Source organism: Eptesicus fuscus, chromosome 9 (genome assembly GCF_027574615.1).
Source record: "Eptesicus fuscus isolate TK198812 chromosome 9, DD_ASM_mEF_20220401, whole genome shotgun sequence".
In the NCBI taxonomy this organism is placed as follows: Eukaryota; Metazoa; Chordata; class Mammalia; order Chiroptera; family Vespertilionidae; genus Eptesicus; species Eptesicus fuscus.
Genome location: NC_072481.1, coordinates 33,935,182 through 33,959,385, shown reverse-complemented (window position 1 = coordinate 33,959,385; position 24,204 = coordinate 33,935,182). Strand labels below are relative to the sequence as shown.

Sequence of the window (24,204 nt, the reverse complement as noted above, 5' to 3'; positions counted from 1 at the left end):
CTGGCAAGGTTCATCTCACCTGTGGGATCCAGACATCGGCACGAAAAGATAATTAACTACAAGGAGCAGGTGCCCCCCACCATCGGCTACAGACATCCGGCTCAGGGAAGGAGCTGCGGAGGCCGGAGGGGCCCGGGGCCTCCCGGGGAAGCTGGGCAGAGCTGACCCTCGAAGTCTGTATTGTTTATACACAGTGACGTCAGGGAAAGAGCGCACCGGGTGGGAGAACAGTGTGGGTGGCAGCTGGAGGTGCGCATGCTGGGGTTTATGAAGCCGGTGAGACCAGCCACATGTGTAAGAGGGGCCTCAAGGACCTCTTCCAAGTCTCAGCCCAAGAAGGCCCTCAGGAAACATCTGTTTAGTGAAACCGCCTCAGAATGCCCCAGAAAGCTCTGAAGTAGCTTTATCTCCTATCTCCCATCCGACAGATGAGAACACTGAGGCTGGTACCAAGTGTAACTCGGACTCAGGTCTAGCCGTAGCATAAACCCCGGTCTTGACTATTTATCCTGTGGGGAAAGTGTGTGGAAATGGGGGGGGGGGGGGGGTGTCCCAGAAATGAGGGTGTAAGCATGGGAAAGTGGTGCCATTGTTGGAGAAAGAGCTTAAGCTGTGAAGTCAGAGCTGCTTCTCCCGCTCTGGACCTCAGTCTTTCCATCTGTAAACCTGGGATCAATGTGCCCACCTCTCATGGATACTGTGAGGCTTATGGTGCAGCACTCGGGTGACCTCTTGTCCCCTCCCCCTTCACAGCCCCTTCCTCCAGGTTTTCCCTGGCAGGAAGCACCCTGTCTCCACCGGCCAGGACTGCCGAGCCCTCCCACTCCGGAGCCCTCCGGAGCTGCTGACTGTAAAACGGGTCTCAGTCTTAAAGCGCATGAGCCCCACCCGCAGGCCACAGGCTTGTTAATAATTCACAAGTAAACAGGTTCGTCGACAAAGGGCCCTTGAAGAGGCTCTCACAGTCACAGCTCTTAAACATTCCCTGGAGAGGGGCCCTGGAGGAGGATCTAGGCCTGTTCCTCGGCCCAGCCTCCTCCCACCCCATGGATTCCGACTCCCGCTAGCTGGGTAACCTTGGGCAAGTTACTGCCCCACGCTGCCCTCAGTTTTCATTTTCCTGCCCGATACAAAGAGGAGAGAAGATTGGACCAGGAGCTCAAGGGTCCTCCTGCTCCGGGGTTCTGTTCTGGGATCGGAGCTCTTCTCCATGTCTGGTCGCCAGGAGCTGCCTCGGGTGGGTCGAAGGAAGGAGCCCAGTCAGGCACCAGGGACCACAACCAGTTTTGATGGGAAAGAAGGGGCAGAGGGATTTCTGGCCTTGAGTGGCATCTTGTCAGGGGTTAGAAGTTGGGCTCCAGAGCCAGGAAGATCTGGCTGGACTGCTGGCCCACCATGTCTAGCGGTGCAGCCCCAAGCAAGTCACCCTACTAGCTTGAGGCCGGGCAGGGAGTGGTTTAGAGGGCAGGTTTGCAAGGCAGGGCTTACACTCCTGCCCTCACACCCCGACTTCATCTCTGAAATGGGGATCTTGATGGTACCAACCTCACCGGGTTGTTGCAAGGATCAAATGAGGTTAAATACAGAACACCAGGAACAGGGCCGTATCATTCTCCTTTGATTTTTTGTTTCCCGACCCATAAAGCATGCCCCTGCCTGTCCCCTGTTGTCTTCTCTTCACACAGCACCAGACCCATCTGATCAGATCGTGTCACTCCTCTGTTCAAAACCCAGCACCCTGAAGCCTTCACCATGGCCACGAGGCCCTGCAGGACCTGCACCCCCATCCCTCTCTCTGATGTCACCTCCCTTCTCTCTCTTATTCAGCCACACTCGTCTCCTTGCTCTTCTCCAAAGAGCCAGCATCTCCCCCTTGGGCCCTTTGCACTTGCTCTTCACCTGAAATGCTCTGCCTGCAAATACTCACATGAGTACCCCCTCACACAACCTCCTTCAGCTTGAAGTTCACCTTCTCTGTGAGGCCTTCCCTGACCATTCTACTTAAAATGGAACTCTGGCCCTCATACCTCAGATTTCTTTCCCCTGCATTATTTTTTCCATAGCCCTTGATACCTGACATCCTGTAATTTTACGTATCCATTTTATTCTCTGTCTCTCCCCCATTAAATTCTACACTCCACATGGGCGGGGGATTTTTTTTCCCTTCATTTTTGTTCTTTATTTCCAGTGCCCAGAACAGTGCCTGGCATGAGGTTGGTGCTCAGTAAATATTTGCTACATGAACAAAGTTCTCTAAAAGCTGGGAAAATACTTTTAAAGAGCTGAATACAAAATCAGTACTAAAAACCCCCAATGTCTATGCATTTGAGAAAGCATGAGGAGGCGTCAATTTCCTCGTCCGTTAGAATTGGAGACAAGCCCTCCCCAGTCAGAGCTGTAGTGGACTGAAGGGGATGATGCATGTTCACTCAGCGCACCATCGAGATCACTGAGGCAGCGGGGTGGCAGGGGATGGGGGCCTCATCCAGAGGGTCTCCGGGAGAGAAGCTGGACAGGGCAGTGGCAAGAGAAAGAGAAGGGTGACAATTTGAGTGCAGTTCTGTGCACTGAGCCTGTGGACCTGCCATCCCCCTTTGAGTGATCTGACCTGTGCTCAGGGCCAGTGCGAGGGTGTGCCCTCCAGTCACCCAGGTGTAATGGAAGCACGCGCTCATCCATTCTCTTGGAAAGACAGCAGAGTCACCTTCGACCTGAGACTTACATGCTCTGTCTGGGGGATGGTGTTTCTTAGCTGGAGATGAACTCGTATAGGCGGTGGGTGCTTGCCAGAGCCGACTTTTCCGGGGAGTAAGGGGCAAACCCGAGGCTGTGGAAGGGAACAGGCAGGGACACACTTCACCCCAGGGAGGAAAATGGGAGTCAGAAGGAATGAAGTGTCTTCTTGTGACCTGATGTCCCACCCAGTGTCGTAAGTCCTGATATAACCATATTGTTGGGGGACATGGAGCAAAACTAACCACTTGTAGGGTGGAGGAAGGATTTTACCTAAAAGGAATAGATTTCTGCATTGCTGTTCAGCTGAAAAAGGCTAATCTTGGAAAAGGAAAGGAAAGCCTGGGAGTCTTGGGCTGTGAGAGAAATTTCCTCTCTCCTGGGAGGGAAGATGTGGACGACATACATTTGGCTCTTCCAGAAGTGGACGTTCTTCAGAAAGGCTCCTTCCAGGATGGCTGAGGGGCTTGGAGAAGGGCCATCCTATCCTATATAATAAAACCCTAATATGCAAATTGACCGGATGGCGGAACGACCGATTGCTATGATGTGCACTGACCACCAGGGGGCAGACACTCAATGCAGGAGCTGCCCTCTGGTGGTCAGTGCGCTCCCATAGGGGGAGCGCTGCTCAGCCAGAAGCCAGGCTCAGGGCTGGCAAGCGCAGCGGCAGTGGTGAGAGCCTCTCCCACCTCCACCACAGCGCTAAGGATCCCCGGGGAGCAGGCCTAAGCTGGCAGGCGGACATCCCCCAAGGAGTCCCGGACTGTGAGAGGGTGCAGGCCAGGCTGAGGGACCTCCCCCCCCTTACCAGTGCATGAATGTCGTGCACCAAGCCTCTAGTAGAATCATAAAAACCTTCTGTTACTCTTCTCTGCTTCCTAAGTACTCTTAACAGGCAATAGGGGTTATCAGAATCCTGGGCTCAGAAGCTTCTACATTGTAGAATCTTGAATTTAAAATGACAAGTCTGATAGTCAACTCAAAGGATCTGAGAATCACAGAGCTGAAAACCCAGCACTGGCATCCGCTTCAGATCCAGTCCCGAGGAAGAGACAAAAGCTGCCCAAGGATTCCAGTCACCAACTAGAAACTCCCTAACCTGGTGGCATCAGAGAGCTCCTTGAGCTTCGGCTCAAACCAAGAGCAAGGATTCTGTGGACAGCAGCCCCAGCAATCCTCCGCTCTCAGGAAGTGGGGGCAGTGGTTCCCTGCCTGAGCAGCTCTGCCACTTAATTGCTCTCTCAAAAGCAATCTTCCTGCTCCCACTTCCCCTTTGTTCCCGGTGCTATCTCCCTCAGGAGCAGCCATAAGTGGGAGCTACTGGTATGGCTGGGAAGGGGCCCTATCTGTAGGCCGAGTAGATGGTGGTCCATATTGTGTAAGGTGGGAGGTGTGCAGAACTTCCCTCTTGTAACAGTTCCCAGCTACTGTGGACCTTGAGGAAGAAGGTACCTACTAAGAATGGCCTTCTGGAGGCTAACTGGGCTCAAATTTTACAAACAGAGCCTAGCAGCCATTTCTATACAGGGGCCTCTCAGGCGAACTGCACTCAGCTGCCTGCCCCTGCACAGATGCTCTGCCAGCACTGCGTTTCTGCCCTCAGTTTCTGGCCTCGGAGCCAGCCTTTATAAAGGAGTTCCTGGAATCCTGTGTCAACCAAAAGGACTGAGGTTTTTCCCATCCAATCAGAGCTACACAGCTATATCCCTCAATCAGCTTTTTCACCCACCAATCAGAGTGGCTCCATTCTGACCAATCAGGACAGTGCCTTTTGGACTAATCAAGCTTGGAGGACTTGGAATCCTCATTTGCATTAGGATGAACCAATCATGGGCCAGGGGCGAGGACTTCTACCTACATAAATCAGCTCTTCTCCGGGTCTGAGAGCACACTTTTCCTTTCTAAAGGTTGAAGAGGGGGCATCTCGCTGGAGCAGAGTGGAGCAGACCTCTGCAGGGCACAGCGGACCGGCACAGAGCAGACAAATGCAGGCACAGAGCAAAGTGGTCCAGCCAGAGAGGGGCCTGGCCCCAGAGCTGCCTGGTTCCAGGGCTGCCTAAGAGCCATGCTGTTTTCAGGGCAGTGCTGTTTCACAATTGAGCTGTTTGCATGGAATAAAGTTTCCTTTTTCACTTCACCCCGATTTGGGGATTCCCGTTGGTGTCCAATGGATGCCAATGACCTTCAGTTAACATTACCTAATCCTGGTGCCCAGAATCCCACAACTGGCTCTTACACCTCTCAGAAATCCCCTCTGTCGGATGCAAATCCCTCTGAAGGGAGGTTACCTCACACCAGTGCAAGAAGTCAGCGAACCCACATTTGCAGAACGCTGACGGAATATGTCCTAGTGACTGTGTATTACCAGTGTGACCCTACTAGATCTCCCCACCACTTCAGCTGAGTAAACTGAGGCTCACACAGCTCCATTAACTGAATCAAGGTCGTAGAGCCAATACATAAGTGGCAGAACTGGATCTGAACACTCTCCTAAGCTCTTTATCCTTTGGCCAGACTGTGGGACAAGGAAGCATGGTGGGTGAGGGGTGAGGGTGGAGAAGTCACAGGTCCTAAGCCAGGAAAATGGAGACTTAGGTTCGTGTGTTGGTGTGAGTTCTGGTGGGGGCAACTGGGAGCAAAGAATTTTCTGGGTATTTGTGTTCAGCAAGTTCCCTGAGGTATAAAGGCACATGTGTTCAGTTCCTCATGCACTGAGGGACTAGGCCTATGGAGGGACTAAAGGACTCTACTTGGCCAGAATCCCCCTTCTCCCTCTCCTCCTCACTCTCTCTCACCTCCCTCCCTTCATTAGTCATTCTGGATCTTGCCTCCCAGCCTGTCCATTCACCACTTCTCAGTTCTTCCTTCTTAGTTTCTTTCTTTAAAAAATATATTTTTTTATTGATTTCAGAGAGGAAGGGAGAGGGAGAGAGACATGGAAACATCAATGATGAGAGAGAATCACCAATTGGCTGCCTCCTGCACGCCCCCTATTGGGGATTGAGCCCGCAACCTGGGCATGTGCCCTGACAGGGAATCGAACCAGTGATCTCTTGGTTCATGGGTCAATGCTGAACCACTGAGCCACACCGGTCGGCATTCCTTCTTAGTTTCTTCTCCCCCATTCCCTCCATTCTACTAATCCACACCCAGCATCTGTCCTGCACCATCACACCAGCCTCCCCTCCAGTCTCCCTGCCTCCGCCCACACTGTGACATCAGCAGAAGGCTCCTGGGGGCCTAGAGGACAGAGCACAGCTGGGTCCTTACAGGCGGGGCAGCCCCTGGGCAAGAAACCCATCTGGACACAGCGACTCCTTACCACCCTCGCCAGGGGCTCTCACCCTCCTCGAAGACCACCCCCCCAGGTCCTCATCAAAACTGAAGCAGAGCCCTGACCGGTGTGGCTCAGTGGATAGAGCATCGGCCTGCAGACTGAAGGGGCCCAGGTTCAATTCCGGTCGGGGGCATGTGCCTTGGTTGCGGGCACATCCCCGGTGGGAGGTGTGCAGGAGGCAGCTGATGGATGTTTCTCTCTCATCCATGTTTTTAACTCTCTCTCCCTCTCCCTTCCTCTCTGTAAAAAATCAATCTTACCTTATAATAGTCAAATATGCAAATTGACCGCACCTTTGCTACGCCCAAGCCACGCCCACCAACCACGCCCACCAGGAAACCGTTGCAGGGACGTTGGGGTGTGGCGGAGCCCAAGGCCGGGAAAGCCTCCCGAGACTTTCCCGGCCTTGGGCACCAGCAGGGAGCCTGCACGGATCGCAGGAAACCACTGGGGGTCGGCTCCTGCGATCGGTAGCAGGGACGTTGGGTGCGGCCGAGCCCAAGGCCACCGCCCAGGGCCAAGCCCCGACTCTGAAAGAAGGCAGAAGGTGGTGGCCACAGCCAAGGCCTGGGTCCCCGGTGCCGGCAGAAAACTGGTGCAAGCAGCCAGGTGAATGAAGGTCTATTGCACGAATCTTCGTGCAAACGGGCTACTAGTAAAATATATTTAAAAACAAAAAACAAAAAAACAGAAGCATACTCTAAGCTCCATTCTGTGCTGGGCTCTGGGGACATGGGGGCAGACAAACTCTGTCCACTCTCCATGTGCGGTAGGGAGACAGAAAAGGGTGACTGTGACCCAGTGTTGAAATCGTCTGCCAGTGCACAAAACCCTTTCTCCATGGGGGTCATTGTTAAGTATGTAAATCCCCTCCCTAACGCCCTCTGGTGGCTCCCCAACACACGATGAAATCCCAACGCCTTGCCTTGTTTGTTTTGGGCAGCCTGCCTCCAGGATCCCATCAGGCACTGAACCTCAACCACCCAGCCCCCTTTTCTGCTCCTCAGGCTTGTACGGGAGCTGCCCTCTCTGCCAGAAATGCTCTGGGCATGGTGGGTTTTACTGTTTATCACATCACCCATTCTAAACCGTCAGGAGGCACAGCATCCATCTGGTGTTGACTTGTTTCCTTGCCCTAGAGCATGGCCTCCTGAGAGCAGGTTTGTCTGTGTGAAGTAATAGTGTACCTGCAGCGCCTAGTACAATCGCCTGCTCAACAATGTTTGCTGAAAGGCTGAGTGAGAGCCACGAGAGGGAAGCAAAGATGCTGGAGCCTGGAACCCCCCTGAGCCTGACTCAAGTGTGTGTGTGTGAGTGGGGGGGGGGGGTGTCAGAAAGCCTGTCTAAAAGAGGTCACCTAACGTTGAGTCTTACGGGGTGAATGTCAGGCATGGGGGACGGCATTCCAGGCAGAGGCAACCCCACAGCCTGGCCGGGCTGTGAGAACACCTCAAAGCCAGCTGGTGTTGGTGGAGCAGCGCGAGGGTCAGGGAGTGATGGGAAACAGGCCTGGGGGAGGGGCACAGCCTACCCCCTTGAGACCCTTGGAAGGGTTTTAAAGCAGAAAAATGACACGGTCTTGTTTGTGTTTTAGAAGAGACCCATCTGAAGGATGCACGGGAGGAGGAGACTGGAAGAAGTGGGAAAGTCAGGGGCCGCGGCATGGCCCCAAGGGGAATGGGCCGCGCTGAGACATGTGCGGTAGATAAAGTCAGCAGAACTGGGAGACTGAGGCGGACGTGAGGGAGGGAGGTGAGAGGGACAACGCCCAGGTTCCCGGAGGCTTGGGCAACACGGATGACTGTTGGGAAAACAGGAGGAGGAACAGGTTTGGGGGCGAAGACGCGAAGTTTGAGTTAGGGCTTGCCAAGTTTCAGGTGCTCCTAGGACAGTCAGAGGGAGGCATTGGGAGGGCAGCTGGACTGTCCTTTGCCAGGGGGTAGCAGGGCAAACTTTAAGCACCGTATTTTCCGGCGTATAAGACGACTTTTTAACCCAGGAAAATCTTTTTTTTTTTTTTTAATACATTTTTATTGATTTTTTTTTTTTACAGAGAGGAAGGGAGAGGGATAGAGAGTCAGAAACATCGATGAGAGAGAAGCATCGATCAGCTGCCTCCTGCACCCCCCCCCCCCCCCACTGGGGATGTGCTTGCAACCAAGGTACATGCCCCTGACCGGAATCGAACCTGGGACCCTTCAGTCCGCAGGCCGACGCTCTATCCACTGAGCCAAACCGGCCAGGGCAACCCAGGAAAATCTTATACGCCCAGTCGTCTTATACGCCGGGAAATATGGTATGTAAAGGAAAGGAGTTGGGGGTCAAGACGGCTCAGAAGAAAGGTCAGGGCTGTCTCCTCCCCCTGGCTCAGGGGGACACACCTAGGGACACACACCTAGGGACACCAGGAGGTGGGGGCAGCTGGGGAGATGGAGGTGACCCACAGGAGGGCTGACCTTTCTCCGTGGGGGTCCTGGTTACATACGTGACAATGACCTCCGGCGCCTCTAATTCCACCATGGACCGGAACTGGGACCCAGGCTTCCCCCACTGCTGCCCCCAGATGTGGACCGTCCCGCAGGGCGATGGTGGGCCTGCTCTCACCTGTCCGGGCCCCCCGGGTGCCCACCTCTCCTCTCATGCTTCCCTGGGGAGGCCCAGGTGCGTGGGGGTCCGCATCACTTGAGTCGCCCTTGCAGGTGGCCCGCAGGTGGCCCGCAGGTGGCAGCAGGGGAAGCGGGACGGGGATGGGCACCTTGGCGCTGCCGGGGCCGTAACACACCGGCGGGGGCCACGTGCGGGGGTGAGAGGCGCCGGACTGCCCTTCTGGGCGCTCCAGCTGTCCCTGGGCCGGCCCCCCGCACTGCCCCGCGTCCCGCCGCGCACTCAGCCGCCCCTGGGCTCCCTCCGCGCCGCCCGCCTCCCGCCCGCCCCGCCCAGTACCTGCGGACGCCTTTCCCGGAGGCCGCTCCCTTCCAGGCGGTCAGAAAGGCCATGGCCGCGGCCGGACTCACAGGGGGCGCGGGCGGCCCCTCGCGGCGGCGGCAGCGGCGGCTCTGGCGGCGGCACCTGGACGGGGCGGGCGGGGTGGCCCGGAGGCTCCTCCCCAGCCCGGCCCGGCCCGGCCCGGCGCCTTCCTGCCTGGCACGGGAGTCCGTGTCCCCTCCCCCGGCAGACCCCGGGGCCCAGGGCAAGACCACTTCCCTCCAGAGCCATCAAGACCCATCACTCGTCACAGGGAGAAACTGAGGCCCAGGCCGGCCAGGGGGTTGCTCATGGTCACAGCGAGGGAAGCGCAGGACCCCCCAGGCCTCCCCACTCCCAGCCTAGAGCTTGTGCAGGTGGGCGATGGCGTCACCCAGCCTTTCCCTGCTGCCTAAGTGCAGAACCTGCCTTGCTGGGCGGCACCTGAATTGGGTCAGAGGCTTGGGACTCCGGCTGAGCCCAGCAGAGCAGGGGCGGCTGGGGGCGGCCGGGGGCAGAGGTGGGAGGGGCTGCCTGGGCCTGACAGGGGAGGCCGCTGGCCTGGCCAGGCTCTGGGTCAGGACCCTGTTCACAGACTTCTGATTCCCAGCACCCCGGTGGGAGGAGGTGATCGGAGGAGACTGAGCCACAGCCGTCTCCAGTACAAACTTTCTTTGAAATCCCATATTTTGTCTTAGGTCCTGTGCATTTTTACTTTAAATAACTGCGAACATGAAAAAGAACCAGCTCTGGAGCCGGTGAGCCCCTGTAGTGCGGTGCAGCCCAGCCGGCTCCCCGGGGAGGCTCAGCTAAGGCTGGAGCAGGAGAGCCCCTGGGGAGGAGTTCCAGAGGGATCACTCCAGCCCCAGGTCCCGCAGTGAGAGAGGATGGGGCCGAACCCGGGGCAGGGTGGCCAAGGGACCGGTCCTGTCTCCTTTCGGGCTGGGTCTCTATCCTAGGTACTTGTGCAACACAAATGGTGTGTCTAAAACACGGTGATTGTCTCTGACAAGTAGGAGACTAATGTTCCAAGCCTTAAGCCGGGTGTTTTACACAAATCCTTATTTAATTTCATTTTATGAAATACCCACCCCCACTTTTACAGCGGATGAGACTGAGGCTCAGAGGGGTTGATTTCCCGGAGACCAAGCTGCGCGGCCGGGGCTTACACCAGGTCCGTCTGCTCCAGCGGGTGCTTCCCCCGCCTGCCTGTGGCCCACAGGGCGGCTGAGCATGGAGTGGGAGGCCTGTGCAAAGCAGAAGGCAGAAGACTCAAGGGTTGTCTGGGCAGTTTCTCTCACTTTTCCTTGGTCGGCAGCAGAGAAAACATGACCTTTCCCCCTTTCTCTGAGTACTCATGTCCAAGTCTTGGGTCAACAAGGGCCCAAGAATGCTGCCTATCTGACCACAAACCTAGAGCTTCCAGATCTGGAAAGGCCAGTTACAGCACACCCAGGGGCCCAACCCCTCAGCCCACAGAGCCTTGTCCAGCCTGGCAGCCAGATCACAGGCATGAACACCACAGGGCCTCCGACGCCGGGTCTCTTAAAGGCCCAGAGCCCAGCCTAATCCCAGTGGGATAAAGTCCCATCCAGCCTCAGCCCACAGCCAATACCATTTCCTCCAGGAAGCCCTCTTGTATCTCCCCAGTGGAGACATTTTCCTAAAATGTACTGTTAGCTTTCTGTCTCCTTCAACATGGACGTGACAGCTCCTAGTGAATGTCTGCCAACTGCCACGTAACAGGAACAAAGACTTTGTATCCATCATCCTTGATCCTCACAACCCTCTGAAGTAACTGTTATCACCACTGAGGACCAGAGGGATTGAGAGATTTAATCAACGTTGTGTAGCTAGGAAATGGGAAGGCCAGAATTTAGACCCATGTTTATCAGACTCCAAGGTCTGGGTTCTTTCTACAAGGCCAGGAATCCTCTTTTTTTTTTTTTTTTTTTAATCCTCATCCGAGGATACTTTTTCCCAAATTAGAGAGTGGAAGGGAGAGGGAGAGATAGAAACGCAGATGTGAGAAAGACACATCAATTGGTTGCCTCCTGCAACCAAATTATGTGCCCTCGACCGGAATCGAACCCGGGACCCTTCAATCTGCAGGCCCACACTCTATCCAAACCGGCTAGGGCAGGAAACCTCAGCAAGCTGCAGTGAATCAGGGTTTTCTTTGAGAACATCAGTTCTTGCTGAGGGCCCAGGGTTGCTGCTTCGTCTCTTAGGTGTGCGAAAGGTAGCCTGGTGTTGTGGACGAGCAGATCTCAGAGCTAAAGCACTTGGGCTGGACCCTGGCTTGGTCCCTACTAGATTGGGGGGTCTTGGCCAAGTCACTTCCATCTGCTTATAAATCATGTTTTCTGTTTTAAGTATTGTGAGGATTAAATGGGGTAATGTATTGAAAGCCTTAGTGCCAGGCCCAGAGAAGTTCCTAGTGTCAGCTAGTTTTCCTTGTCTCTTTCTTTCCACAAAACACAGTCATGCGCCACATAACGATGTTTTGGTCGATGCTGGACTGCATATATGGCAGTGGCCTCATAAGACTAGAATGGAGCTGTAAGAAATGGAAGGGTATGTGTTTGAGGAAGAATACTTCTTTCTCTGATGGGAGCATTATCTGTGGGGCTTGGCAGTAGATTCCCTCTCACGCACAGCACTTCAATTTTGAGTGCACACATCACATCCCAAACAGTCAGCCACTGACTGTTCAGCACACAGGAGCCCGTCTTCCCCACACCTCGTGTGCCATATTCAGAGGGCGCTATAGCCCTCCCTGATCTAGCCTGATGGTCTGCAGAGGACACTGCTGTACCTTCTTTGTGAAGGACCCAAGATCCCATACGAGGACACAGGTCCACAGGAGCTACCTCCACAAGCATGAAGTGCCGCTGCCACTTGAGTAAAGGCTTTCTATGACAGTGTGGAGCCAGCCTGTCCCTGTACTTTGCAAATAGTGTCAGGTTGTAATGATGTAAAGCACAGATAAATTTTATTTTTTTCCATTGATTTAATGCCAGAGAGAGCCCTTTGTGCCAGATGGGGGTCAATGGAACCAAAAACAAATGTCAGAGACAAAATACTGAGTCATCAGTTCTAAAACCTCTTCAAGTTCAACATGCCATTTTTTTTTTAATCAATTCAACAAAGTTCCTTAATCTTACAACTGCTCCAGTGTGTACTAGCCAAAACCACATTGCCATGACAGTCCCCTGTGCTCCTTTATCTTCTCTCTCCATCCTGATTTCTTATTCCTACTGGTCCTCAGGCCATCTCTCCCTCCAGACAGTCACTACTAGGGTGATCTATGCCTCACCCAGCCAGTTCCTCCCCGATACTTCCAGTCAATCCAGCCCACACCCTGATCAGGGAGCAGCACTGACAGCTTTGATGTTCAATTTTTGCTGCTGTGAGAAGGGGGAGGGCCTGTGGGGCAGTGTTTATAAAACCTACAGTAGTGGACAGTAACGTCCTAGAATTCATTCCCCATTCACTCAATGACTCACGCAGAGCAACTTCCAGTCCCACAAGCTCTATTTCAAATAAGATGTATGGATAGTTTTATTATTACTTAAAGTTTATTGTTCTCATAGTTACAGGCTACAATTTAGAAGTTTGAAACATAAGAGAAAATTCTATTGAGAGAGAAACTTGAACACGTCTGTAGAAGATGGTTAACACTTTGGAAGTGGTACACTTGCTCTCAGGATGCTTATCTGTCCTTTTCAAGCACAGGCTGTGGAGCCAGAGTCAACGGTGTAAAATATAATCAAAAATGAACCTAAGACATTCATCCTACACAGGTGAGTGTAAAGATAGAGATATATATTTATATTTATATAATATATACATAGTTTAATATAATAATGGTCCACTGAGTATACATATTTTAACAAAAGATAAGAATCTATGTAATCCAGTTAAACATACATAAGATTAGGGTACACTTATTACATCAAAAGGTGGTGTTTATAAGTTACAGATAGTTAATATTTTTCAGAGTGTTTTTTTTAATTAAGAAAAATATTTTTCAAACATCTGTTCATTTTCCCAGTGCAAAAGAAGGTTGTTCAAGTCAACTTACCTTTTTCCTGAAGTGCAAGGGGAAGAAAAACACCCAAAACTACTACCTACCACAACTCCCAATACTACCTTCTCAGTCAACTTCTGCATATATCCTCAGTCACTGGATTAGTTTATCAAAATTAAAGCCTGGTGATTATGATTCAGCCCTTGCTTCATATGTACGCCTTTTATGCTGTTTCAATTTACAAAAGTAGAAAAAAGCAGTGCAAGAAAGTGGTTTAAATTTGTTTTAAACTCCAGCAGTCCAATTGTGTGTGGAGGGGAAAAAAAGCACCATTTCAAGATGAAATGAATTGGGTATTTTAGAATTTATTCATAGGCTAAGCAATGTTACTCTGATTAACACAGATCAATATCACTTTGATTTGGTAACCAGAGAGACTTTAAATTCATTTTTAGATGCATTTTTCTTTATCTTGGTAAATAGGTATTCAATACATTACCTAAGTCAGTAACTGATGTTGAGAAAAAATTACAATTAAATTGTATAGCCCACTTCACAGTCTATTTCAAATTCACCTTGTATGCTAGGTCAGTTTCACAAAAGACGGGCTTTTAACACGTGAAGAACTCTAATAATTTGGCAGGTCTCTTCTCTCCCAATTAAAAAAACAACTTTTCCTTTTTTTGCTAGCCTACCATATTCATAGTCAAAAACATGAAGAGAATAAACTACTTTAAACCACAAAGATGAGCAATATGATTTAATACATGCCACTTTTTTCATTTGTATTCAGTGAAAGTTTTTACATTTCAAGTAACTGAGCCTTCGTTAAAGGAAACAAAAAAATATATACAAAAAATTTAAGTACCTTCCAGTTCTAGCTTTTAAAGTTTCTTCTGCAAAAGTACAAAAATAAACCTGCCATGAACTAAAGAGGACAGTGCCACAGCCCGGCAGAATGCCTGCCATGTTACAATTTTTGCTTGCCTTATACTGATGGGTATATTTTAGATGATAAATTTTCTCCACTGTTTAGCACTTAAAAGTATGCAGAGGTATCTTTCTATCTAAAATTCTTTAAATTCAGAAAAAAAATTTAGTATGTTTCACACGAGGCTTTAATGTTTTTATTTAGGAAAAGATTGAGTCTGAAGCTATGACGGTTCAATCTAAAGCATCCCCTTTTCAAGAGTGGAGTCAATTTATGCAAAATATTTTTCCTTGTCTATAAAAACCAAATTAAACAGTCTTCTGATTCTATGGAAACACAAACATGCACTTTAAACTAGCCAATCTGCACGATCATAAAAGAAATAGGATGTTCTTTCCCTTCCCCTCCCTCACCCATTCAAATCAGAGGAGAATGCTGCCAACTTTAAGAACCCCACCGGCCATCATCAGTCACTTCAGAACAAGGGTAGCACAGGGGTGACGCTATTTCTCTCTATTCTAGAAGGCAGAGGCTTGGGGGCTCTAGCTTTACAAGTGAGAGTAGCAGAGGCAGGCAAAAGCGCACAGTAAATGCACACGAGAACGGGGACCTAGGTGAAGCTGTCGGACTGCGTCGCTGCTTTTCTGGGGTGGGGAGAAGACAAATCTTAAACGAATTTTAAAAAAACAAGTACACTTTTGTCACATTTACAGGAATCTCAAACCTATGCTCATAGGTAGTTTTGATATATACTGTAAAGAGCTTCAGTATGCAGGGAGAAGAGTACTGTATGGTTGACAAGGGACAGGAGAATTCCTCATGCTTCTGAAATCTCAGATTTGCTCAGTGCGATAGCCAGTTCTAAGTCTTCTTGCTCTTGCTGATTCAGTCGGGCCAGCCTCTGCTCTTCCTCTCGCTCACTTTCCCTCTTGGCCCATTCGATCATATCTTCTTCAGAGGGATACTACCGTGTAAAAGACAAATGAATAGATTAAAACAAATAAAAAAAGAAGGAAAAATAGTTTCTACAAATGATATTCCTAAATGTGATTTTATTTTTAAAAAGTAATGCAGTTTACAGATAGCAAGTCTATAAACAAACATTGAAAATTATTTTAAAAAGTATATGCTTAAGGTGACTTAAGTAGATTTAAAAACAGGCGAGGGTTAGCCTTTTTATCTAATATAAAACATCTACTACTTCACCTTCATTGAGCATCCTTAATTCTACCGGTGATTCCCTCCCTTAATCTAACCTTCAGGTACAGAAAAACTATAAAGCAAAGAATGTGATGATTCTGCTATACATAAAATAAGAATACTAAACAATATGTGGACCAAATCTTTCTTTAAAATGCATTATAAAGATTTTTGGCAGGCACTGAGAACCTTTTGACCGAATCTAAATAAAACCTTAACACCAATAATTAGGTCAGGGAAATAGTTTTATCTACCCAAAAAAGCAATCTTGGCAGATAATAAGTAAAAAAATTCTCCTTGCAACCTCTCAGGATTGCATCTGGAGAGTGGCTAATACTCTGTCAGGAAAAAAAAATTTCCTTGCTTTCAAGTTCTGTCACACAGAGGAATACCACAATAGGATAAATATCATAATAAGATGAAATGATAGCTTTTTTCCTTAGGAATTAGAGGGACTTTAAATTTTTTAATACTTAATAAATCTTTCATAATGAAAAAAGAAAGACATTCTTACGAGCTGCTTTATATTATGCTCTATTGAGATTTTGGAGTATGAAATAAGCAAAATGCCTCAGCTACTGTTCAAGAATCATTCCAAACAGGTTTTGATTTGATGAAATTATATTTATATATTAAATGCCACAAACTGTCAGAAGGTTATTTTATATTAAGAGGGTTGTAATCTCCTAAGAAGAGCCATTCTTGATTCTATGCTTGAAACAACTCAAATTTCATCTAACAAAAGTGAGGTCATTATAATCCTGACATTCCATTTTCCAATAATCAAGATACTGATTCCAATTCTGCTCCTTCACATTCATAAGAAGCCACTGGTGCTTAGAGTACAGATTCAAAATCTAGATAGCTCAGTTTCATTCATGTGACTTAGTTGTATGCAGATTCCTGCCTACCTCCTTTCTACCTAGAAATGGCTGCTGGCTGAGTGACCCAATGCTACACTGATGGAGACATACAGACTGCGGCCAGGGTCTAAATCTCCTATTTCCAAAATCATCTCAAGGGCTTAAAGTGGTAAGTAGAGGAAAATTCCTTTGTTATAGAATCTGGGAAAATGAAACTTTGTTAGCTACTCTAAGAATTTTATTTTTTTAAAAGCCTTGTTTCTTATCAAATAATGGTGGAAAAGGTCATTGCTTTATGTTGCTCCAGAGTGACATCTCCATTGCTGGTTTTCTCAGTTCTGGGATGTTACAGGTCCAGCCTATGCCATTCATTATCACCGCATCCTTCCATTTGTTTTTACTGTTCTACCTATTTTAGTCAGTTCTGGGAGCAGGCAGAGTAAATATGGAAGGCTATTGAATTAGAGTCCTCCAAATAATTAAAGATTTGTTTAACTCTTGACGATTGTATTTATTTCATAAAATTGACATTAAAAAACACAACTATATAAAACCAGAGTTTTACTTTCTATTCAAAGAGTCCTTGGCCCTATCCTGTCATATCATAGTTGCTGACTGGTCTCCAGAAATCAACAAAGCTTTATACACAAACACACACACACAGTTACAAATATACGAGCTCATGATTGGCATTATTTACCCAGTGGGCAGAGAGCAAATAACTGTCTAATGGTCCATCATCCATAACAATTTACAAAATAACAACAGTAAGGATTTTATTTATGCTGTTTACCAAAACGAAGAGAAGGGTTTACAACAACTGGTATATATCACAAGAACTAAGACTACTGAAATCACTTGTGCAATGGAGTAATTTTAGAACCATCCTAACAGAAGCAAACAGAGGTTTTGGTTGGGGGAAGAATAACGATCACTTTTAGTATATTGGTAAATTTAATTGGAAATATACAAATTTGGAAGACTCCAAAATAATCTTTAAAAACCCTTCAAACTATAAATGGAAAGATTCTCCCCCAAACAGCCCATTCACAGTACTTACAGCACTGAAGTTAGCAAAATTGCTTGGGTCAGCCTCTTTATTGGTAGTGGTAGTAGTAGTAAATGGATCGCAAAACGTATCAGGATCTTTTTCTTTGGGGCTATCATTGCCTGGGAAAGGCTGAAATGGATCATTCAGTTTAAAGGGATCGGAAGAATCCAATTTGTTGGTGGGTCTTTTCCCTGGATCAAAATCATTATAATTAACTCAACTAGTAAATACAGCAAACACAAACACACAAGAACATGAACACAGGAAGCATAAAGAACTGGGGGTGGAGGACAGGGGTGAGTGCCCAAAACACATTCTCAATTTCCTCTTAAATGGCCACACCAACAATCTATCTTCAAATTTTTCCCACATAACCTCTCAACTATATTGCAGCTCCATGTAGGTAAATTAAAAAATAGCAAAGGGAAATGGGATGGGTCAGGAATCCTATTTCTGCCTGGAGTAAACCCTTTTTCTTCCCCAAAAATAGCATGTTCCCAGGAAAAGAGAGAAGAAAAGATATAACAGGAGAATGACAAAGAATGTCAATGGCCTCAGCTATTAGAACCTCAGCCTGATTCAGTTATCCACTTGTGGCAGTAAAGGCAAATGACCTTTGAAAAATGCTGATATTCTTCTGATTTTTCTCCGGATCTAAATATAACATCTGGGAACATGAAATTAAAAATTTACTTTGCCACCTACAATACATCAAACTGAAGAATAAAGAGAATGTTTTGAAGCACAGGGCCTAAATCTTTGTGTTTGTAATCTTTGACCAAACAACAGCAGCATCATTTTCAAGCAAGTTCTCAAATTTTAAAGTTTTAAATTTAACACTTCTTGAAGAAAATTAAGAACAAGTGTTAAAATATCTTCAAATATATATTTTCTTAAAATGTATATTCAGCCTGCAGACTGAAAGTTCCTGGGTTCGATTCCTGTCAAGGGCACATATTTCAGTTACAAGCTCGATCCCGGGGCATGTGCAGGAGGCCAACTAATCGCTGTGTCTCTCTCACATCGATGTTTCTCTGATAATAACAATCGTATCAACAAATTCTTTCCATCACTTTAATAGCTTACAAAAGATGTTCATATTTCACATCTCGGTGGAGCCTTCCACCAATCCTGCAAAGGTAGGGAAATTAGAATTACTGCCACCATCTAACAGCTCAGACAGCTGAGGCTCAGAAATTACACACTCAAGATCACCGAGCTCGTCAGAGCATATCCAGAATTAGAACCCAAACTTTTGAGTTCCCAGTCAAGTACTCTTTCCAACAAACCATCCTTTCCTTGATCTTTCTATAGTGATATACACTCACTCTGCTGAAGATTTAGTTAAAGCACTAATATATTATTTTATTTAGGACTTAAAAATAACTTCACTATTGGCATTATATAGTTCTAAAAATTAAATGAGCAAATTGACTCTGATTTGTTTAATATATACACTGACAACCTTACCCTCTAACAATATATGTATGATATAGGCTACTCTTCCTTAAAAGATAGAAATCACTTGTTTACCTAACTTTTCAACAGATAATTGAGTATTAAAAATTGAATATGAAATTTCTTTAAATCAAGGAAGAAATAATCGTCCCAAGAAATACCGTAGGGAGGTTATTGTGAAAACAGAAGAATAGTAATCGAGCCTGGCTGGTGTTGCTCAGTGGTTGAGCATCGACCCATGAACCAGGAGGACAAACCAGGAGGTCATGGTTTGATTCCTGGTCAGGGCACATGCCTGGGTTGTGGGCTCGATCCCCAGTAGGGGGCGTGCAGGAGGCAGATGATCAATGATTCTCTCTCATCACTGATGTCTCTCTCTCTCCATCCCTTCCTCTCTCTGAAATCAATAAAAACATTAAAAAAAAAAGCCCTCGCTGGTTTGACTCAGTGGATAGAGTGTCAGCCTGCAGACTGAAGGTTCCTGGGTTCGATTCCTGTCAAGGGCCGTATTTCAGTTCAAGCTCGATCCCGGGGCATGTTCGGGAGGCAACTAATCGCTGTGTCTCTCTCACATCGTTGTTTTTCTCTCTCTGTCCTCCCCCTCCCTTCCACTCTCTCTAAAAATCAATGGAAAAATATTCTTGGGTGAGGATTAACAACAAAAAAGAATAGTAATCTATAGTTCCTGTGCTCAAAATTTCCCAAGGAATGATATATGATTAAAAGAACAATGTACCAGATGTGTCTTCTCACATAACAACAACTACTCAGGGGATTAGTCTTTTTTTTTTTTTTTTTTTTTGCCCCTTTTCTTTGTATAGTATTAAAGATTAAAAAATAAAATAAAAAATTAAGAATTTATTCCCGGATCCAAAAAAAATCACTTTTATAAAACAAAGGCGTCTCTCATAAAGTGAGGTAAAAGATTTTTCTTCAAGAAAAACATTAATTAATTTCTTTCAAATCACCATATTGCTAAATTCTGGGTACCAAAAGCCATATATTCTCACATTAAAGAATTTAAGGAGTACATTTGGCAAGAAAAGAATGGGACTTCAAACTAATCTTCTCTTATAGTAATTAATTAAAACACCAAAGTGCAGGAAACTATTGTTCAAATAGTAATCAATGGGCTTCTGAAAAGCAAGAGACTTCATCGATACTTTCCTTTTCCATTTACTGCTTCTCTAAAATGATTTTAAAAGAAATTTGAATGTGCCAGAAAAGTAGTTCATGACAGTTACACATGTTAGGTTCTTAGGCACTTGTAATTCTGTATTGAGGTCAGAACAGAGGATAGTAGCAGGCTCTTGCCATGTTTTTGTTTTCTGCCATGTTTTCTTGACTTGCTTTGTTAAAGGCCCTTTAGGTAAGTCTATAAATAAGGCCCACACAATACTGTAAGAAAAGAACTAAACAAAACGCATCTTGTTGATTTAGGTACTCTCATACCAGGTGGTGGTGGGCAGGGTCTTGTTGGCGTTCCAATCTTCGGTGGCAGTGCTGGGGGTACATCTTCACTTTTGACTGGTGCTTCCTCCAGCACGTTTTTTGTAAGGACCACATTGCTGGCAGAGTTCAGTGTGGCTGAACTGAAAGGATCTTCATTGTTAGCCTTTGTTTGAAAAGAAATGTTTATGCATGGTTATATATATTACTAGAGGCCCGGTGCACGAAATTTGTGCACGGAGGGGGGTTGTCCCTCAGCCCAGCCTGTACCCTCTCCAATCTGGGACCCCTCGAGGGATGTCCGACTGCCCATTTAGGCCCAATCCCACCGGTGGGATTGGGCCTAAATGGGCAGTCGGACATCCCTCTCACAATCCAGGACTGCTGGCTCCCAACTGCTTGCCTGCCTGCCTTCCTGATTGCCCCTAACCGCTTCTGCCTACCAGCCTGATCACCCCCTAACCACTACGCTGCCAGCCTGTTTGCCCCCAACTTCCCTCCTCTGCTGGCCTGGTCACCCCTAACTGCCCTCTCCTGCAGGGTTGATCACCTCCAACTGCCCTCCCTTGCAGGCCTGGTCCCTCTCAACTGCCCTCCCTTGCAGGCTGGGTGCCTCCCAACTGCCCTCCCCTGCTGGCCATCTTGTGGTGGCCATCTTGTGTCCACATGGGGGCAGGATCTTTGACCACATGGGGCAGCTATATTGTGTGTTGGAGTGATGATCAATCTGTATATTACTCTTTTATTAGATAGGATAGAGGCCTGGTACAGGGGTGGGGGCCAGCTGGTTTGCCCTGAAGGGTGTCCCTGATCAGGGTGGGGTTCCCTTGGAGCGTGGGGCGGCCTGAGCAAGGGGCCTGGGGTGGTTTGCAGGCCGGCCACGCCCCCTGGCAACCCAAGCGGAGGCCCTAGTATCTGGAATTTATTTTCCTTCTACAATTGAAATTAATTTCCTTCTACTTTGTAGCCTGGAGCGGAGCCAAGCCTGGGGCTCCCTTCTCGGCCGGTAGCCATTTCTGTTGGGGTTATAATTGAAACTTTGTAGCTTAAGCGGGTGGGCCCGGCCAGGGTGTGCAGAAAGCTTTGCTTCCCCTGTTGCCACCGGCAACCCTGGCCTGCTCTCTCAAGCTCCATTCTGCCGCCTTTTCTGTTTGAATTTGTTTACCTTCTATAATTGAAACTTTGTAGCTTGAGTAGAGGCTTAGGCCTGGCAAGGGCAGGTGGAAAGCTTGGCTTCCTCTGTTACCTAGGAAACCTTGCTCTCTGTGGCTGTAGCCATCTTGGTTGGGTTAATTTGCATACTCGCTCTGAGTGGATGGTGGGCGTGGCTTGTGGTGTGTCGGAGGTATGGTCAATTTGCATATTTGTCTATTATTAGGTATGATACCAATTAAGCTGTACACGTAGCATTTGGAAGAATGGTCTTCAGTATTATGCAGCTTTATTTATTTCAATTCTGAGCACTGACATTTTAACCTTTGCATTCAGGGCCAAAAGGGGAATATTTTTTTAAATTGTTCTATATGATTAGTGATTATAATATCACTATTTATTAAGAGCAAAAGATCATACCAAACAAGCCATCTGGGGATTAAAGGTCTGTCAAGCTTCAGGCAATACAAAACCACCAGAGGCCATTTTAAAGTGGCATCTTGAACATTAAAGACAACTTGAAAGTCAGTTTTTTAAAGCAAACTGACCTCATGGAATCATAATTTTAGTCTTAATGTAAGTCTGAAGACCCTGTCTTTCTAATACATGGAGTAATGAAAGATTCTGTTTTCTATAATGAAACAGATGTTAAGATTTTAGCTCTATTTAGGCCAGTGTTTCTCTACAGTATTACTACTGACATTTTGGGCTGGCCATAATTCTATGGTGTGGGGGTGCTGGGCAGAACTTGGTAGGATGTTTTAACAGCATCCCTTCTCTCTATCCACTAAATATGAATAGTCCCCCTACCCAACTGTGACAACCAAAAGTATCTCTAGACATTGCCAAATGTTTCCTGGGGATAGACAGAGGGGGGAAAATTATACCCAGTTGAGAACCAATGGCACAGACAATTTGACATATATTCTAGTTTTACTCTTTTGGCTTCAATCAGTCCTAGAGCCACCCTGAAAAATAGGTAGGAGACATGTAAGTGCTGGACTATGTGTATTAACATAACCCTAGCAGCCTCAGAATAAAAAAAGTCAATTAACCAATGCAGAGGATGGAATGAATACCCAGATTATACAACTATTGACCCAGACAACCCAGAGGAGAAAATGCAGTTTAATTGGAAGAAACGTGTTTAAAACTACATAAGACTCTTAAAAATTGTTGAGCAAACCTGTCAGTAGAAAACTATAATTACCTGTGCTATCACCATTGTCTTTATGAATAGAAATACGTACATCTACTTTAATTATATCTTATCTTCCATTTCTATTTGAAATCAAGTTGCAAAGTCTGTGAGGGGGTTATGTAATTGAAAGGAAGGATTGCTCTTTTGGTAGAAACAATGTATTTTATACCTTCCCACTAATCACTTCGGATACCTTTGACAATGTGCTGAAGTCAGCAAATCCATCTTCAAATGATTCATTTCCAAAAACAGAAGCAAAGGGGTCTGTGGCTAAAAAGAATAAAGAACATCAATGCAATAGGACAGAAAGTCATCAAATTTCATGTCCTCTTTTGGTTGGTAACATTCAGATAGGTGAAAAATATCTAACCCCAAATATTAGTTCCTGCATTTCTGACTTAAGCCAAGAAGACAGTGAGCACATTGATATTCCTACACGATAAATGCATTCCTTTATATAAATCAACTGATAAATAATTTAAGATAAAAAACAGGTAAACTAACTCTAGGTAAAGCATTTAGGACTCTAGAATACATGTCACATAATATATTTATAATAACGATATCAAGAAGTAAAGAAAGCTAGACTACATTAATTCCTATTTCACACCTATTCTCCAAGGCCCATTTGAATGCTACCTCATCCACAAGGCTTGAAATAACCGAGGCATCTCTAATTCCAAGAACAAGAAGTGATTTCTTCCTTTTTTTGTGGCACTGACTGCATTCTAGTTTGTACTGTAATTATCTATGATTGACATATCACCCTTTACTAGATTTTAAGGTCCTTAAAAATAGGGAATAAGCTTAGCCAATGAAAAATGAAGGATCAAAAAACATATGTTGACTAGCACATCTAGGAAAATAAGAAAATAGAGTTCCTACCCCTGGAAGCTCACAGTCTAGTGAGGAAGATGTAAACAAACTATAATAAAACCATCTTAATGAGCTATTTGAGATATGAAAAACATGTCGGAGGAGCCACTGTCGGGGAGAATTAGGAAAAGTATCAAAGAAGACTAACATTTGAGCTAGGTCTTTTAAATAAGGGATGGAATCTGCCAAATAGATGAAGGTAGGAGAAAGCAAGCTATTCCAGGCAGAAGGCACAGTAATTGCAAAAGCATTTATGTAACCACTGCTCCACAGGCATGATACATTATCTGTTCCATCATGGTGCACTTACCACATGGACTAACATTTCTGGCTGGAATGAACTGATCTACTTTAAGATAGGCTTCACCTGTTCAGGAATAGGGCCACCAATAAAATCAAAGAATGCTTATAGGAATTTCTGCTTGATATCGCAAAGCAGGAAAGCAGCAAAGGAAGGAGAGGAAAGAAATCTGCAAAAGAGAGTGTAAGACAGAGAAAGCAAAGAGGTGCAGAAAAATCTCCTATCCTTCCTCAACTCTTCATCTTTATATCAAATCAGTTTTAGAACACTGTGCCCAACCACTCACTGAAATGTGTAAGTGTGCCTTTACTCTAAAAATGAGTATACCATGGGCATAAACAAGACGGCAAGGAACATATAAAGGGGTGGGCAAAAGTAGGTTTATAGTTGTGAGTACACGAAATATGGAGTTTATTCTTATATTATGTATTAATTATTATATTATTTATTTGTATTACAACTGTAAACCTACTTTTGTCCACCCCTCTATATTATTTTTGTTTTATTTGTCCCCAAGATACTCATGGGGTGGAGGAAGTATAGAGGAGTAGTGAGAATCATAGACAAAATCAGTCCTTTAGGGATATACCAACAACTCTGAGCCTGAAGAGGATGTTGAAAGTCCAGAGTTACAGGAAATCCTGGAGCTTTA

General features: G+C 46.5%; 1 protein-coding gene and 2 long non-coding RNA genes across 6 annotated transcripts in view; 2 read left to right on the top strand and 1 right to left on the bottom strand.

Annotated features, from left to right (window-relative positions):
* The first annotated feature begins 7,319 nt into the window (after positions 1 to 7,319).
* On the top strand, positions 7,320 to 9,769 carry LOC129150172 (uncharacterized). The gene is made up of 3 exons (XR_008556917.1): positions 7,320 to 7,373; positions 7,668 to 7,774; positions 9,736 to 9,769. It is a non-coding gene; the product is annotated as an uncharacterized LOC129150172 (long non-coding RNA).
* Positions 9,770 to 12,758: 2,989 nt separating this feature from the next.
* On the top strand, positions 12,759 to 17,808 carry LOC129150171 (uncharacterized). Its single transcript, XR_008556916.1, has 3 exons — positions 12,759 to 12,843; positions 16,128 to 16,233; positions 17,606 to 17,808. It is a non-coding gene; the product is annotated as an uncharacterized LOC129150171 (long non-coding RNA).
* The window catches only part of EPS15 (epidermal growth factor receptor pathway substrate 15), a 118,352-nt gene continuing 106,996 nt past the window's right edge, over positions 12,849 to 24,204 (bottom strand). For 3 of the 4 annotated variants that reach the window (XM_054720576.1, XM_054720574.1, XM_054720575.1), the window contains 4 exons: positions 22,569 to 22,645; positions 20,026 to 20,188; positions 17,125 to 17,306; positions 12,849 to 14,965 (listed from right to left, as the gene is read on the bottom strand). In XM_054720576.1, the coding sequence (XP_054576551.1) occupies positions 14,819 to 14,965; positions 17,125 to 17,306; positions 20,026 to 20,188; positions 22,569 to 22,645 (569 nt within the window). In that variant the 3' untranslated portion in view covers positions 12,849 to 14,818. The remainder of the gene's footprint in view (positions 14,966 to 17,124; positions 17,307 to 20,025; positions 20,189 to 22,568; positions 22,646 to 24,204) is intronic. The other variant, XM_054720577.1, reaches the window with a different exon arrangement.